General features: G+C 32.8%; 1 protein-coding gene across 2 annotated transcripts; it reads right to left on the reverse strand.

Annotated features, from left to right (window-relative positions):
- Window positions 1-1,564: 1,564 nt before the first annotated feature.
- LOC111506275 (uncharacterized) lies at window positions 1,565-11,551 on the reverse strand. Of its 2 annotated transcripts, none has more exons than XM_074184086.1 (7): window positions 11,444-11,551; window positions 10,958-11,039; window positions 6,039-6,351; window positions 5,438-5,731; window positions 4,002-4,164; window positions 3,577-3,946; window positions 1,565-2,570 (listed from the first exon to the last, which is right to left on the reverse strand). In XM_074184086.1, the coding sequence occupies exons 2-7, from the start codon at window positions 10,992-10,994 to the stop codon at window positions 2,431-2,433; spliced, it is 1,317 nt and encodes a 438-aa protein (XP_074040187.1). In that variant the 5' UTR covers window positions 10,995-11,039; window positions 11,444-11,551; the 3' UTR covers window positions 1,565-2,430. The 2 variants fall into 2 exon arrangements, with proteins under 2 accessions (XP_074040187.1, XP_074040186.1); XM_074184085.1 differs by having other exon boundaries at window positions 11,398-11,550.
- Between the last annotated feature and the right edge of the window lie 4,420 nt (window positions 11,552-15,971).

A 15,971-nucleotide genomic window follows, 5' to 3' on the forward strand; every position in this document is an offset into this window, starting at 1 on the left:
AGACGATCTCATGAAAAAGGCAGAAGAATGAGAGGATTCCTTAGGAGAATCAGTCAAAGATCGTTTACTGTGTGAGTATGACTTGATTGCAGTTGAAGCAAAGTACCATGCTGTTTGCTTTACTACTTTCTTGAAAGGAGCACCATCTACTAAGAATAAACCTCGTGAAGCTAATCAAGTTACTGAAGCAATGAAGATTTTTTGTTACATAGAAAAATATATGTGAATTGTAAAATGTTGTTAAATATATGAACTGATAAATAATAGAAATTATTCAAAATCGAAGTTAATATTCAGATATTCAAAAACGATTGAGCGCATAAAAAAAAGTCTAAATAAAATTATCCTAAATTTTATGCTTCACAATTTTTGTAATAGTTGTTAACATCATTGGAGCAATAGAAACTGAGATAACCATAAAAAACTGTTTTTTTTCAACTTTTGATCTCGTATAACTTCCGATACAGACACGAGATTATATGAGACAGTTTTTAGAACGCCATAATATGGTATATACAAATATTTAGCTTATTACCTCTCATTCCGAAGTTATTCGATAAATTAACTGGACTAATAAAGTACCTTTCTGAAGTGATATATTTTGTGATAATTTGTAAAGATAAAAGTGCTATCAACAGATATGCTTGTTAACTGCAATCAAAATTAATTTTCTGCTTCATCCACAATAGTCATAAAATTAATTTCTTTATTCACCCACAATTACAAGACTCAAAGGTTTATTAATGGGATGTATATAACACCACCATAAGATAAACTGAGTGTAACCATAAAATTTCCATTAGACTTGAATTTCTGTGACGAAATTATGTGAAAATTTATTCTTTGAAAGACATTGTTTTGAAAAGGACTCAATATTTTTTACCGTTTTTTTGGGTATATAACCTACAATCTAAAAATCAACAAAGGTAAATCAATAGATAATCTGCTAAAAAGTTACTGCATAATATAAACCACTGAAGAGTCCAATTAGTCAGTAACTTGTCGTATTTTAAAATTCTGCCTACAAGTTGGAAAAATCAATTGAAAAGCCAAGTATAAATATTTAATTTTTTTTCAATTAATTTTTTCAACTTGTTGACAAATTTATGAATATGACAAGTTACTGACTAATTGGACTCTTCAGTAGTTTATATTACGCAGTAACTTTTCAGTTTGCCGTTTATTACACTTCAGCAGATTCTATTGACTTAGCTTTGTTTATTTTTCAGGTTGTGGAAGGATATAATACTCAAAAACTTGAACTTTCCGTTATTTTTCATGACCTTTTTGTCAACATAAGAGAAAAGCCTAAATTCGCTTTTCCAAAAATATTTGATTTTTTTTTCATTTCTATATATATACAAAAATACAGTTTGTATAATTTCATTAGTCTTCTTTTTTCGATATAATAAATTTGAGATTACTGCTTACAAGTTTTCAATCAAAGGATATTGCCACCTTGATTAAAAGGTGGCAAAATACGGTGTCAATACCAAATATAATATAAAAACTGATTGTGAACAACAAATCATGATCTTTTACTCACTTGGAAATAAAACAATCATTCAAATGACTAATATAATTGTATTTACAAAGCTAAATCAAATTATAACAATAAATATAAAAAATTATGAATCCTTTTTAATGAGCATAATTAAACCATTATACATAAAAATTACAAAAATATCCTAAATCTGTACAGAAAAGCCAACCTTATCAATGGACAAACAACTTACTACTTTTTATAATTGTATTCTTCCACTTGTAAATACAATTTTCCAAAAATTTTGAAGTCAAAAGATCTCCTTGCTGATCAGTTTTTTATAATTCTTCAAAACTGCTATTTTAAATATTCATCTTTTGTTGGTTGCAAAATTTAAAAAGATAATAGCATGTGATAAAACTGACCGATGATGGAAATCCATTATAACGTATTCAAAAAACATACTTCAATGTGAGATTCCCACTTGAAAGTTTACAAAACCGTGACACATGTTTCGCTATTCAATAGCATCTACTGGCTTTACAACTCTCACAGCGTCACGGTATTGTGACAACCGAAGAAGCTATTGTAGAGTGAAACACATGTGGCTTTGCAAACTTTCAAGTGGAAATCTAACATTGAAGTGCGTTTTTTGAATAAGGATAAAAACATTTGTTGCGTGGATCCATTGAATTAAGGCTACATAATTTCAATTATTTACAGATTGTGAAGTTATTTTCTCCTATGATGGTTAATTCTATACTATGCAAGACCTAGTAAATCAGTTCACATATTTACTACATCGAAATAAGGTTCAACCTAAATGAAGTATGAATAAAATCAAAGAACTGGTACTCCTACCATAAGCAATGAATTATTAAAGACACCATCTCCAACACACTTCCAATCGAAAGAAAAATAAAAAAAGGTTAGTAACTACGGCTAGACTACTCGTGGAGCACCAATATCTCTTCGCAATTGTCATTGGAGTCACTTTCAAGCATAACTTCGTTATCATTTTCCTCTATGGTCACTTCATTTACTTCTTCTTCCAAAGTAACTTCATTCACAAATTCCATTTCCGGCCCTTAAATAATAATAAATGATTCACTTGCCATTCTTGAATTTGAGTGAGGAGTGATAAAAGTGGATCTCAATAGGAAACCAGGTTAGATGGTAGTTACTATTGGATGGTTAAATGAAAAATGTCTTGATGGTTGAAATAATCTCAAAAAAATTGTATTGAGGACACTTCAATTTTACAAATCAGTTGGAAATTATTGAAAACATTCTTCAAACCTTTTATCCTGCTGTTATCAATAGATCACTTAATCTTTATCGAACCCAAGAAACATAAATGATAACAAGTTCTTTGACTAAAGAACAAATCTAATATGTGATGGAATTGTCCAATACTTGATGAAAATCCATAACTTATTCAAGTAACACTTTATTATGAGATTTTTACTGGACAGTTAACAAAACCACAACATGTGTTTCGCTACACGATGGCTTTCTTGAGGGTTTTGTAAACTGTCCAGCGAAAATCTCACATATTTTCAATTTATACAAAGAGGAGAGATATCGAGAAGTCCATTCTTCAGATACAATTTTGAAGTGGGGTAACAGAACAGTAATTTGAATAAAAATTTATAAAAAACAGTCATGAAAGTTACATACGAGACCTTTGTTGTGATAGTAGATTGCCAGACCTCATATAGCCAAAAAACAAACAAAAGTATGAATGATCTGAGATGGGAATGGACCATATTGGAAAAATATTTCATTTGGAATACTTTTTTTCTTCTATGTTGTCTATTGTGTATTTGTCAATAGTATTAGTTGTCATATGTAGATGTTTGTATTGCCCATTCTGAAAATTTTATGTTTTCAAAAATTTGTTTAGGTATGTGAAATTGAAAAAGTGCTTTGACAAATAGTTTGTACATACGTTAAAATTTATATATCATAAAGGAAAACATTTTGAAACACAATAAGTCATTTTCAATGACAAATACTGTTTTTTATTAATGTATAACTTTGAGGAAAGAAAGATTAATCTCCCGGCAAGATTTTTATCTTGAAACTCTTACCTTCTGAGAAGACAGTCTCTGTTGCAAAGTACGCACTTCCAGAGTCATCATCTACTGCCACCACATTTTCACTTTCCTCTCCTTCTGGTAATTCTTGATATTCGTCCTCTTGAATATCTTGAAATTCTTGGTCATCTTGAAACTCTTGGCCATCCTGATATTCTTCTCCTTCTTGGTTTTCTTGAAAGTCTTGGATTTCTTCTTCGTCATGAGCTTGCTCCTGCTCCTCTACCTCTTGAACTTCATTTTTTATGTAATGCTCTTCAATAGATATTTGATCCTCGGGGCTGATTGCGTTCACTACCTCGACAACTGGGGCTACCACAGGTGCAGCTTTCTTTGCAGTTTTCAGAAGATACGTTTTGGGTATCTACGCAAAGAGTTCACCATTATTTGAGGTATATTATATTTTTGGTTATATTTACTTTACTGACATCTGATGACTGAGATAATACTTTCAAGACGATATTCTTTCCCGAAGCAGTTTTGACGACCATCAAGTTGGAAGGGAACTGATTTGTTGAAGTCACAACTTGGTTTGTGGCCTGAACAATTTGCTGTGGTTGTATTACCTGTATAGGTTCGGACCTGTCACAGATAGTTAATGATTTATTGTTCTATCAATGAATATTCTAGTATTGAAATTAATCTATTGAAAACACTTTTATTAGACTAGAACAAAAATACTGTCTCTTGACGAGTATTTCGTTAATCAAGTCAGCATCACCAGGAGGTGAGCCTCCTAAGACACAAAATGATAAATTGTAATAATAACAATTATTCAGTTCAGTCATTGCGGAGTGTAAATGATCTGACTGATTGGTACAGAAATATTTACCATTTTGACTGAAGACACGTATAATTTGAATACCTTTCAAAATATACTAGCTATAACATCCGTTAGCGATATTTCACATAAGATAAGAATTTATTGGTCTTCATAATACAATAATACATAAGTTAGAAAGACAACAAACATTGTATGTTCAGACATCAAATAAAAAATGTACACACTATTTAAATTCACATTTAACAAGTGCCTGCTTGACCTCAAATTTATTTTTTTTTATTATATATTATATATTTTGCCATTGCCATTGTTTTTCATTATTCACCAATTTTATTTTAGCTGTTCTAACGATCTCCTTGCTTTTGGTATTGTATCTGTGTATCATTACCCCAGTCGTTTTATGAATGTATAATATAGTTTTAAGTATATATAAACACAGTGAGAATCTCTAGATTCATGAAAAAAAGTTTTGCATGATCACGGTAGTTTGCTCTAACCATCTCTCTAATAGAACTAGTACAAGATATCAGTAAGAATTTTGAAGTGAATAAATACCATCATTATAAATCCAAGTTTATTCATACACTATTAGTAGTATTAGAGATTATGTCAGATTTAAATTTTGAGCAGGGATTCAACGAGAAGTAGAAGAATACAGAAGTTTACTGAAACTACAAATGGTAAAATGAAAATCCAAATTGTTCTATACAATGCAAATACCACCACTCGTTCAAAACTAATGTTTGATGCTATTTTATACAACAATTTTATTGGTTCTTATTTCTTTCAGGACAATACGAACAGTGGACCACAAATTTGTGGTCAGCTAGATCACTATACCTCAACGTTTGGATTTTTTCGTATAGGTGTACCTAAGAAATTGAGTGAATATTTATCAGCAGTTGTAAGATACTGATCTATCACAATGCATAAATAGAAAATGTTACACTGATAAAAATTTCAATAAATTGTACCAAGTTTTTTTTTTATCAAATTATTAAGTGGTTGACATGGCAAATTTACTAAATCTGGTTCACAAATACAAAGATACACAAAATGGGAATATTTTACCTTCTCTCTGACGAGTTAACTGTCAAACCGTAATGAATATCAGCATTCCATGGATTGAACTTCCTTCCTGTAGGGGTTGCAGCAATAACAGGCACTTCTTCACCTCCTGCCATTTCTTCTACGTAGGCAGTAGAATCAACTTCGTACTCAGATTCGCTACCGCCAACCCCTTCCACTTTATCAAGTCGCATAACTTTCTTTCCCTTACGATAAAAAACAGTGTTGTTTTCTGACTGACGTGGCGAGGTAGAAGCCCGCCTTCGTCTCGTTATAGTGTAGTGAACAGAGTCATAGCTGGAAGAGAAAAAAAGGGGGTTTTTCATGAACCGGATATTTTTTGGGTATTGTTACTGACCAATATGGAAGAATAAATGCTGTTAGTTACTAACAGATCATGAACTTATTTTTGAAAACTTGAACTTTTCATTTTATTCAAAAATTGAATACAAAAATTGAAAGAAATCAAATGAACCAATTTGAAAAATGTTTATTTACCTCAATCTATCGATATAAAGACACCATGAAAATATCCGATTTTGAGAGAAAAACCCCATTATAAAATGACCCCATCATGCTTCCAACACACAAATTCACTACTCACCCTTCTCTTCTCATCATTTCTGGCAAGTATCTTCTCCTGGCATTGATGAACCAGTTGCTGATCTGCAGAACTGTTAGATTTGTTTCTTGGGACAGAATGTGTTTCTCGATTTCGGTAGGATAAGCATTGAAGCGGTGTTCGTATAACCAATTTTTTAAAATCTTGACAGAGTCCTTGGGAAGGTGACCACGGCGTTTGACTGTCCTCTGGATCGTTTCCACCATTTCGTACTGGTACATAACGGGGCCTTGTTCATCATCAGAAGCGGTTTCATTATCATCTTCCGCGCTGCTTACGGAGTTGAACTGGTGGTCTGTGAACATAGGGTAAATAATAGTCTAGCCGGGAAAAAAAAACAGAAAAAAAAGCTCGCAAAAATTTTTATAAATCTGAAGATTGAATACACTATTATAAATAAAATATGGAAAGCACCCTCTCATCCCATCCCTGCTAAAAAATTCATTGAATATCAAGTCAAAAACATTGTTTTTGGCATTTATTTTCTCTTTCCCATAGGGAACAATAAATAATACAAATTCAGTAATATAATAATCTTTATTCAAAAATAGACATCCTAATATACAAATGGTAATATGATTGTGAATATTAAATAAAATTTTAGACGAAATATATAATATTATTAGATGTTAGATATAGTATTAGATATAACATGCGAAAATAAGAAAATGTACTAGTGGGAAAATGGACAATGAAAAGAAAACAATAGATGCAGATCTTAATCTAATAATTCTGTGATCGTATATATTCCATAAGGGAGTGTTTAAATTGTTGGAGTGAATTGCTTTTTTTAATGTTGATAGGAAGTTTATTATAATTCAATAATCCCTTATGAAATAACGAGTTCATTGTTCTTGAGAGACTAGTTCTTGAAACCCACAGGTCACTGCTACCTCTTGTAGGATAGTTATGAATTTGATGGTTGAAACTGATAAATTCATTGAAATAAGGTGCTATTTGACCAGTAAGTATTTTAAAGATGAAAATCATTGAAAAATAGTATAATCTGTCTTTTATTGTCAACCAGTTCAACGCGTCAATCATTGTTGCAATAGGAGTATATTTGTTGTACTTTAACAGTATTGGCATACCTCTGTTTTGTAGTTTTTGTAGCATTGATATGCAGTTTCCGTCAAGCAGAAAAAGTAAACTGGCACAGTAATCAAAATGCGGTTGAATTATTGATCGGTAAACTGTTAAGTTGGATTGAAATGTTAGTTGACGACTTATCCTTGTAAAGAAAAACATTTTTTTAGAAATTTTGTTGTAGATGTATTGAAAGTGTTTTTTCAGATTCAAATTGTTATCAACTATGAAACCCAGATATTTATATTCTTCAACAATATCAATAGATTCACCATATATATTAATATTGATTGTATTCTTATCAATTGAATTATATTTAAATGGAGTTGTTAATATCATGGCTTTCGTTTTGTTAACACTTAATTTAAGTTTATTTCTGTTCAGAAAGACTGTAATATTAAGTAAGCTCATATTTAGTTTGCGAATAGCATTATCTAAATTAACATCACTTGCTGCGAGTAGTGTATCGTCTGCAAACAAATTTATGAATTCACAGTCTGGAATATAGTTAATATCATTTAGGTATAGTATGAAGAGTAGGGGACCTAATACACTACCTTGCGGTACTCCAGTATTAATATTTCTTCTACTCGAAAATACATTGTTGACTTTCGTACATTGGGATCTATTGACTAAGTAACTTTTAAACCATTGTAATACATTGCCAGAAATACCATAGTATTCTAATTTAGAGAGAAGGATTGAAATGTCGATTGTTTCAAAAGCTCTTTTGAAGTCTAAAAATACTGCCACTATAAATTTATTTTCGTCAATTAATAGTTTCCACTTGGACAGTATTATATTAAAATTCACTCAACCTTAAAGTATGTGAAAATGTAGACATATATCAATGTAAATATATAGAATTTAAATGATATAAACTTAAAATTATCATCCTAGATGATTATCTATTGAATTATGTTACTACACTGTTTTTTCAAAAGAATCCTGTGAAATTCCTGTAACGTCATAATTAAGACGGTTGGCTTCTCAGGAACCTTAATATGAGTGAGAAGTTGGTAAGGTGATTAGGGACAGTAAAAAGATCATTGTTCCTAGTTGAACGAACAGGTACTCGGAATGAGACTTAACTTAATAATCATTACAACTAATGTCACCCGAAATAATTTTATATAAGCTAATGATATCGTTCTGTGAAAAAAAAGGGTGTGAAGATTCACAATATACACTATATCCAAATGATCATATTCTCCAACTATGACGCCAGATTTAAAAATAACAAATCTGAGGAATTTATTTTGCACTGCTTCAATATTATTTATATGTACAGTATAATGAGGAAACCAGACTGGTGACGCATACTCCAAAACAGATCTTATATAGGCTAGATAAACTATTCTGGTGGCATCCACTGATAGATCCTTACAATTTCAGAAGGCAAAACCAAGTAGTTTAGGAGCTTTATTGATGGTGGTGGTAATGTGGGTGGTGAATGAAAGTTTCACATCAAAGATTATACCCAAATCTCTTCTTTCATTGAGACAATTTTGTTATTTATTCTAGCAAACGTTATACAGAAGCATTTCCCTTGATTTAACGTCATTCCATTGTTTTCAGACCAAACATATTGAGAATTGATATCATCCTGTATCTTACTTTTGATAGGCAAATATAGCTTCAGGTCATTAGCAAACAGCAAGAATTTACAGTAATGAATTAAATTGCCAACATAGTTTATGAATAGGGGTACCAAATGAGAGCTCTGTGGCATTCCAGATGGTTCCAGGATTCGTTTTGACTCAAAGTTTTTGATTTTGACTACCTTTGACCAGTTCTTGAAATATTCGCTTATCCAGTGAGTAATAAAATTGGGAAAACCTAACGAAACCAACTTCTGTACCAATAGTTTATCATTAACATGATCAAAACCTTTACCAAAATCAATTTGTTTAAATCAATCAAATAAAAGCAGTACATAGAAAAGTAGTATGAAAATTCCTTTATTTTTTAAAACAAATCACTATTCCCATGACATCTTCAATCGAATATGCACTTCTCCACAACTTATATGCATCATCGGATATTCAATATAAATAAAAATAAGCGGAACTAACAGATCTATGATGAAAAGGTAACTGTAGAGTAGAACCTTGTATTACATTTGAAGGATGAAGGTGAGAAAACAGTTTGAATATGAACTAGCCCCATACACATTATAACTCTTTGATGAAATTGTGCGGAATCAAAAATAAACATATCTTTATTTTGTTCCAAGAGTGACATTATTTGAAGATTATACTGATTATTAGAAAATTATTGAAGCTGCAGAACAAAGTTGCCAGACTACAGAAGTATCATCATCTAATGCCGTTCTTGACCAGTTTATGTAATTTCCTTCAAAATAACAATTATTTTTTTATATAATTCAATGTTAATATAAAAGTTGTTTCAAAGGAGTTTTTCTTTCATGTGATTCAATGTTGATTAGAAAGTAGTTAATTCGAGAGGGCTTTTTCCTCCAGTATGTATCTGACAGTTACTTCTTTGAATGATGTACACATCTTTGTAAAGAGTTTATTTTGAAATTAATTGCTTTTTTTTTCCTTTCTTTCTAAACCATGCCAGCATTTTTTGATTGTCTGAAAAACATAATGATTCAACTGAGTCAGCAAAAATATCAACTCTTCTCCATAATTTTTCTCGCTTTATGTGGTACACCAAAAGAATGAGACTGAGACAAGCTATTGATTGTAAAGACAAGTCTATTTAATTAACTTTTGTAAAAAACACAAAACAATACAATTTTCTTTTGTTCAGACAATATCTGCTTCTGCGAATCAACACTTATATCGTGTATACTTTAAAGTTCAACTATGGTAATGAACTGAACACAGAAGACTAGGGGGTTGGAAATTAATTGACAACATATTAGAGTCCATTCAAACTTTAATTCCATCTGCTCTGAAGTCAATATAAATTTATGAAAAACATACTATAAACTCACTAGATCAGTCATAACAATACCTATTGGGACAAATACAATATTTAAGAATTATTATTATAACGATAACAAAATAACTGATGTGTCTTTGTTTTTACATAATTTATAGGGGTTTTTACCTCCAAAGACTGAGTTCAACCACAACAAATCAAAGAGAGCGTTTATGAAAACTTAACTACGGCTGAGAACTATGCCTGAAAGTTGGACAACATTCAACTAATAACTAAGGGCAGGTCAAAACGAAAATGAGAACCCGCCAAATTGAAATATTCACAGCTGTCACTGACCCAAGAAATTTTGAAATTTGTATTTGTTATAAAAAATGGAAAAAAATGAATAAAAGAGTGTTGAATATTTTTTGTTTGTATGGAATTATTTTCAGTAGTATAGTAAAATATCAAATAATTTGCGGTTGTTAACATGTTAACACTGTGGAGAATAACTACTGGGGATAGCATGTTGAATGTATCAATCAATTATAATATCTCACAGCTGATGCAAAAATGCATGCATATTATGAAAAGTATTATGATAAATAAAATTCTTCAACTTTTGAAATGGTGATATCTCAGGAATAGTGGTATGTAGGAAAAAAAGTATAAGAACAGTATAACAACATAACAACAACAACAAAAGTATAACTACATAACAACAACAACAAAAGTATAACAACAAAATAGAGAGTTACATGATCTACAACTTTATAATTAACATGGGATCAGTAGGACTTTTGATATTTCATTGATACAGTGCATTCAATACATATACCTAATAATATCAGCCCAAAGTGAATAATTTTAACATAAAATGTCTATTTTGACTGGACTATTAAAACAAATTTCATTAAACTTACCAACGACTTCCCTGATTGTGTACTGATTGGATGCCATAAGGATAAACTTTCAGTTGAGACAAATATCCACTCAAGCAATATCCTGTTGAAACATAACAAAATATGTATTAAATGTCTTGGATCACAGTATTGCATAAAATGTCCTATTTCCCGATATTTTTACCACAGAAAAAAATGGTGACGTCATCATGAAACAAAGATTTGGGCGTGGGTAGAGATAAGTGCGCCCTTTTACTTATGGCCAAAGATGAATATAACTTATTTTTGAGTAATTCATGTTTGAATTATGTTTTTGAATGTCTTTTGGCATTTGATATGACAATTACTTGACAAAATGTCAATATTGTCAATAAAATGTCACTGTCTAAAGGTTACGGGCACGAATTTCAAATACATTCAAAAAATAATCTCAAAATTTCGGTGACTGAACTGTACATTACCTATTTTTCTTAAGATGTTCCAAAATATTTCGATTATTTAACACACCTTGCCGTTGTACCGTCTTCTTTCCCACAAAATCGCCATAACTATCTGGAAACTGGAAATTCGCTTGTTCATTCCGCTTTTGTTTCATTCAGTGTACACCGAACCGACAGTTGGTAATAATAATTTAGATGTTTCTAATAATTTTCATATAGGTTCATTCATCTGATCGAAGAAAATACACGATGACACGAAATAGACTTAATAATGATCAAAAAAGTTCATTACCGATAATAAAATTATTCCAAAACATAGTTCGAAATTTCGATAGTGTCATATATACGAACGGATCTTTTCGAAGAGACAATCTAGGAACCTACAAATTACGAACAGTTTTAGGGCGCCCCCTAGTGTTCAATAGATTCGTACAAATAGTTTTTTGGTTACCACAAGATGTCTGGAAAAGAGCAGAAACATTGCAGAAAGAACTGTCAAACTCTTTGATAATAAATCATACAGTGCGGAGTGGTGCGGACGTAAATAATCCCCTTTTTAACTTTCAAATGGGGCAAGATATCCGAGTCGGACAAAATTTGTGTAAAAAAGAATGATTTTCAGTACATTTTAACAAAAAAGCTAATAGTGTGACATCACGTGCCAGCGATAGTGCGTTATCAGCTTTTTTTGCAAATGCAAATGATCTTCACTCTTAAATTTTGATAAACGGTAGCGGAGTTATTTATGTTTGAATTTGGGACTAAGAATCTCGTAATTTCTCCACTCTGTGTCAGATTTTTTGAAATAAATGTTCATTGGAAAGAGAAATAAGTAAATAACATCTTTTGCATTAGATAAGTGATAATTTCAAGGACATAAAACGATGGCATTTCATTTCAACCTCATTATTATTTATTTTATACATAAAAAAATCATTTGAGCAAATTTCCAAAATGTTCTCCTTGAACCCCTGACAGTAAAACAGTCTATTTTCGAAATCATTTCTTACATTTTAGAATGTATTTGGAGTAATGCTATAGCATTACCCCAAATGTATAGCACATGTTTTGGTAAGGGCGGTCAGTTGCAAAGCCAAACTTCTACATCGACCGTCGACGAGATTTGTCCCGACATTCACTGCAGATTTCACTGTAAAGCAACTTTTTGTAAACTTAGAACCAAAACAACGAATTTATGATTCAACAACAGATTCAACACCAGATACATGAACGCGATAAATAACAGTAATGTCTGATCAAATTAGCATAGTTGAAATGCCAAGGAAGTTGGAGATGCCATATACATACCTAAGCTTGAAAGAGACTTCGAAACAGAGGAAGGATCATTCATTCCCTTTGCAGGTCGGGCCTCCCAAATAATCTCAACAAGAATAATCATTTCCGACAAAAACAATTTCAGCTCCCATCAATTGGGTATAAAAAAATTCACTTTCCTCATTAAATTGCAGGTTCGCAGAATTCTTGCACTTCGGGCTTCCCAGATAAGAATCCCGAGCAGATCAATTAATTTCGAGAATAAATTTCCAACCCCCACCTCCTGTTTATAGGAACATTTCACAATACTCGGACTGAATAGGAATAACGGATAGCGCTAGATGTAATCATCGAAAGGCGTGGCACACGACTGACACATAAAGTATACCGAAAACCGACACATACGGACAAATATTTGCATGGATTTTCGAACCACCATCCAAGTCAAACGTGGGGAATTATCAACACCTTGACGGAACGTGCCCATAGAATATGTGAACCGGAACACATACAAGAAGAATTGGAGCATCTTCAAGTGGCTTTAAGATCGAATGGATACAGTGTAACCAAGATCAACAAAGCCATGAAATTGAAGAATTCCACAAGTCAAAATTGGGAGGAAACTCAAACGGTTACACGTGTATTTCTACCATACATCCCCAAGGTTACAAACATCGAAAAAATCTCAGGAAAGCATAAAATAAAAACAGTGTTCGAGCCCACCAGGAAAATACAACGAAGCCTTATATCTGCGAAAGACGAAAGAGATCCACTATCAGCTGTGGTATACCGTAAACCATGCACCTGCGGGAAAGTTTATAACTGTACCACCAATAGATCCATGGGTACAGGCTGAATGAACATCGGAGAAACTATAGATTAGGCCAAACAGACAAATCGGCATTAGCAGAACACGCGCTTAGTGAAGGAGATCACACGATACTGTTTGAAGATGTGAAATACTTGCCCCCGATCATGGATGCCACAGTCGGCTTGTACGGGAAGCCATAGAAATCCATAAACATACGGAAAACTACAATGGAAAAGAGGAGGCGGTAATGCTTAACCGGATTTGGAATCTCATACTAAAAGATGCTAAAGTGGCAACAGCACAATGCAATTGTTACGTCATTAACAGGTAATAAGACTTCGGACAATAGCAACCACAAACCACCTACTATAGGTAAGTAGTTTGTGATAGCAACGCATTAACAAGAAAGGTGGACTTCCTGAGTCAACATATAAATACAACCTACTAACTAGAATTAGAAATTAACAGTCATCGGTGAATCACCAAGTTGAATAAACCTCTGAAGAAGACAGCCACTCGTGCTGGCGAAACGTTAGGATGCACTTCCAAACTACGACGGCCTTCAAACCCGAACGAATATTGTAACACTGAAAATCTTGGCCGCGAAAGCCTTAACCAATTTCGCATAAATGTTTATTACCCTATTTTAGATACTTTAAGGGTGCAATTGGCCGGGCATAAAAGTGCATATGACGATTTAGAAGAGACATTAGGGAAAGAATGTAATCATTTACATTGTCAACTTGAAGATTCTTCAGCAAATACGAAAGATGTACACTCGGCAAAAAATATATGCAACGTATAACATTCACGAAGTCTTCGAGATGTTTACAAAAATGTGGAAATTGCTTTACGTATTTCGGCTACAAATTGTTCAGAAGAAAGTTCTTTTTCTACTTTGAATAGAGTTAAAACCTATTTACGTTCAAGTATGGGTCAAGATAGACTTAATGCTCTTACATTACTATATGTAGAAACTCAACTAATTCAAGAAATTGATCATGATGATATAATTGATATTTTTGCGTGGAACAAAGTCAGGAAACAGAAGCTTCTATATTGATTGATATAAAAAAATATTTATTTGTCTAATCTTTCTTACTTATGTATCTGTAATGTTTATTAATTATAATTACAAATATGTATGTATTATACGAAATAAAGTTATTTTAAATAATACTATTGAATCCAAATTATCTAATAACATTTATCGTAACATCAAGGGCAGCGCGATAAACGGCCTACGGCGGCATCAAGCTTAAATCCGCTACTGGCCGATCTTCAACAGAGATTATATGAACATAAGTACGCTGTCCGTGAATCAGATCCAGCCTCATCACTTTTCAAACACCATCTCGAAACAGGCCACACAATAAGCTTTAAAAACACTAAAACCATTGCCACCGAAAAAACATTCCAGGCCAGGATATAATCTGCGAATTTATTGGAATTGAAAAATCTCCCAATCACCTTAACAAATGAGATGATTTACAAAGATTGTCGCATTCATGAAAATCATTACTTACTGTCACGCCGTACCTCTCCCAACATTACACCATGCTTCTGCAAGTCACACTTGTAGAAGGAACGAGGTCCTCGTTGAGGACCCACATACCACGCTTGGAAGTAGGTAGGTTAGGGCCTTGCGAAGACAAATGAAGAGACCCGGAAAGTGGCAGATTGAGATCCCTATGTAATACCTAGCAAAGTTATGTAATTTAATATGCATTCTAGCTTCGGGAAGAGACAGATTTCTTCAATTCAGAATTTTTTTAAACTCCGGTTCTGTGTCTCATACAATGTAACATCATGGCTAGACCGAGAGAGTGTTTAAATAAACAAAATTCATCGGCGTGTTTTGGAAAGATGCAAAGTCAGATATCTTTGTAACGTAGCTAAAAACCGCCCAGGATGTAGATATGGACACATCAATTTCTCAGCCTTGAAACCGTGAGTTTTGAGAAACGGGGGGGACGAGGCACCCGGTGATTTCTTCCTGGCGTTTTGAAAAGCAGAGAGGTCGAGGGATCTTGCGAGAGCTCGTGGAGGCGGGTTCGGGGGTTTCATCCCTCAGCCTTCGAGGTTAAGGATAGTGAGCCGGTATTGGGTAAAGGAAAGTTAAAAATAAAAGTGCTGGTGTTGAAGACACACCGGGTCAACGGAAACTATGGTTGATGACCATGAACCCACCAACGAGGCGTTATGTAAGTGTTTTTTTTTATACCGACCAGTTGATATTGAGAAAGAGACTTTACATATTATTTTGTCTGAGTCACAAACCACTTACTCTAATCTGAGTTCACTTCCTATTTGCAAAGAGGTTATATATTGTTGGGTCCCTAGTGTGGGTTGTTTAGCTAGAGTTCAGATTACAATTACAAAAATGGAAGCAAATTTAAGCTCATACACCACTCTTCCTAAAGTGAAAGTAAAACTGAAAGTATTTTGTACCGAGTTGGTGCGTTTGTAGTTGTTTAAGAGGTAAACAGCACAGTGAAATTCGCGGCAT

This window comes from Leptinotarsa decemlineata, unplaced genomic scaffold (genome assembly GCF_025532065.1).
Source record: "Leptinotarsa decemlineata unplaced genomic scaffold, Ldec_3_MD MMD2_tig00026354_RagTag_RagTag, whole genome shotgun sequence".
Classification (NCBI taxonomy): Eukaryota; Metazoa; Arthropoda; class Insecta; order Coleoptera; family Chrysomelidae; genus Leptinotarsa; species Leptinotarsa decemlineata.

Excerpts from the sequence above, each read along its gene's own strand:
- LOC111506275 (XM_074184086.1), bottom strand. The coding sequence starts at position 10,994 with ATGGCATCCAATCAGTACACAATCAGGGAAGTCGTTG. Across the intron at positions 6,352-10,957 it reads CACAATCAGGGAAGTCGTTG|ACCACCAGTTCAACTCCGTA; the intron begins GTAAGTTTAATG and ends CTATGTTCACAG. Across the intron at positions 4,165-5,437 it reads GTTAACTCGTCAGAGAGAAG|GTCCGAACCTATACAGGTAA; the intron begins GTAAAATATTCC and ends TATCTGTGACAG.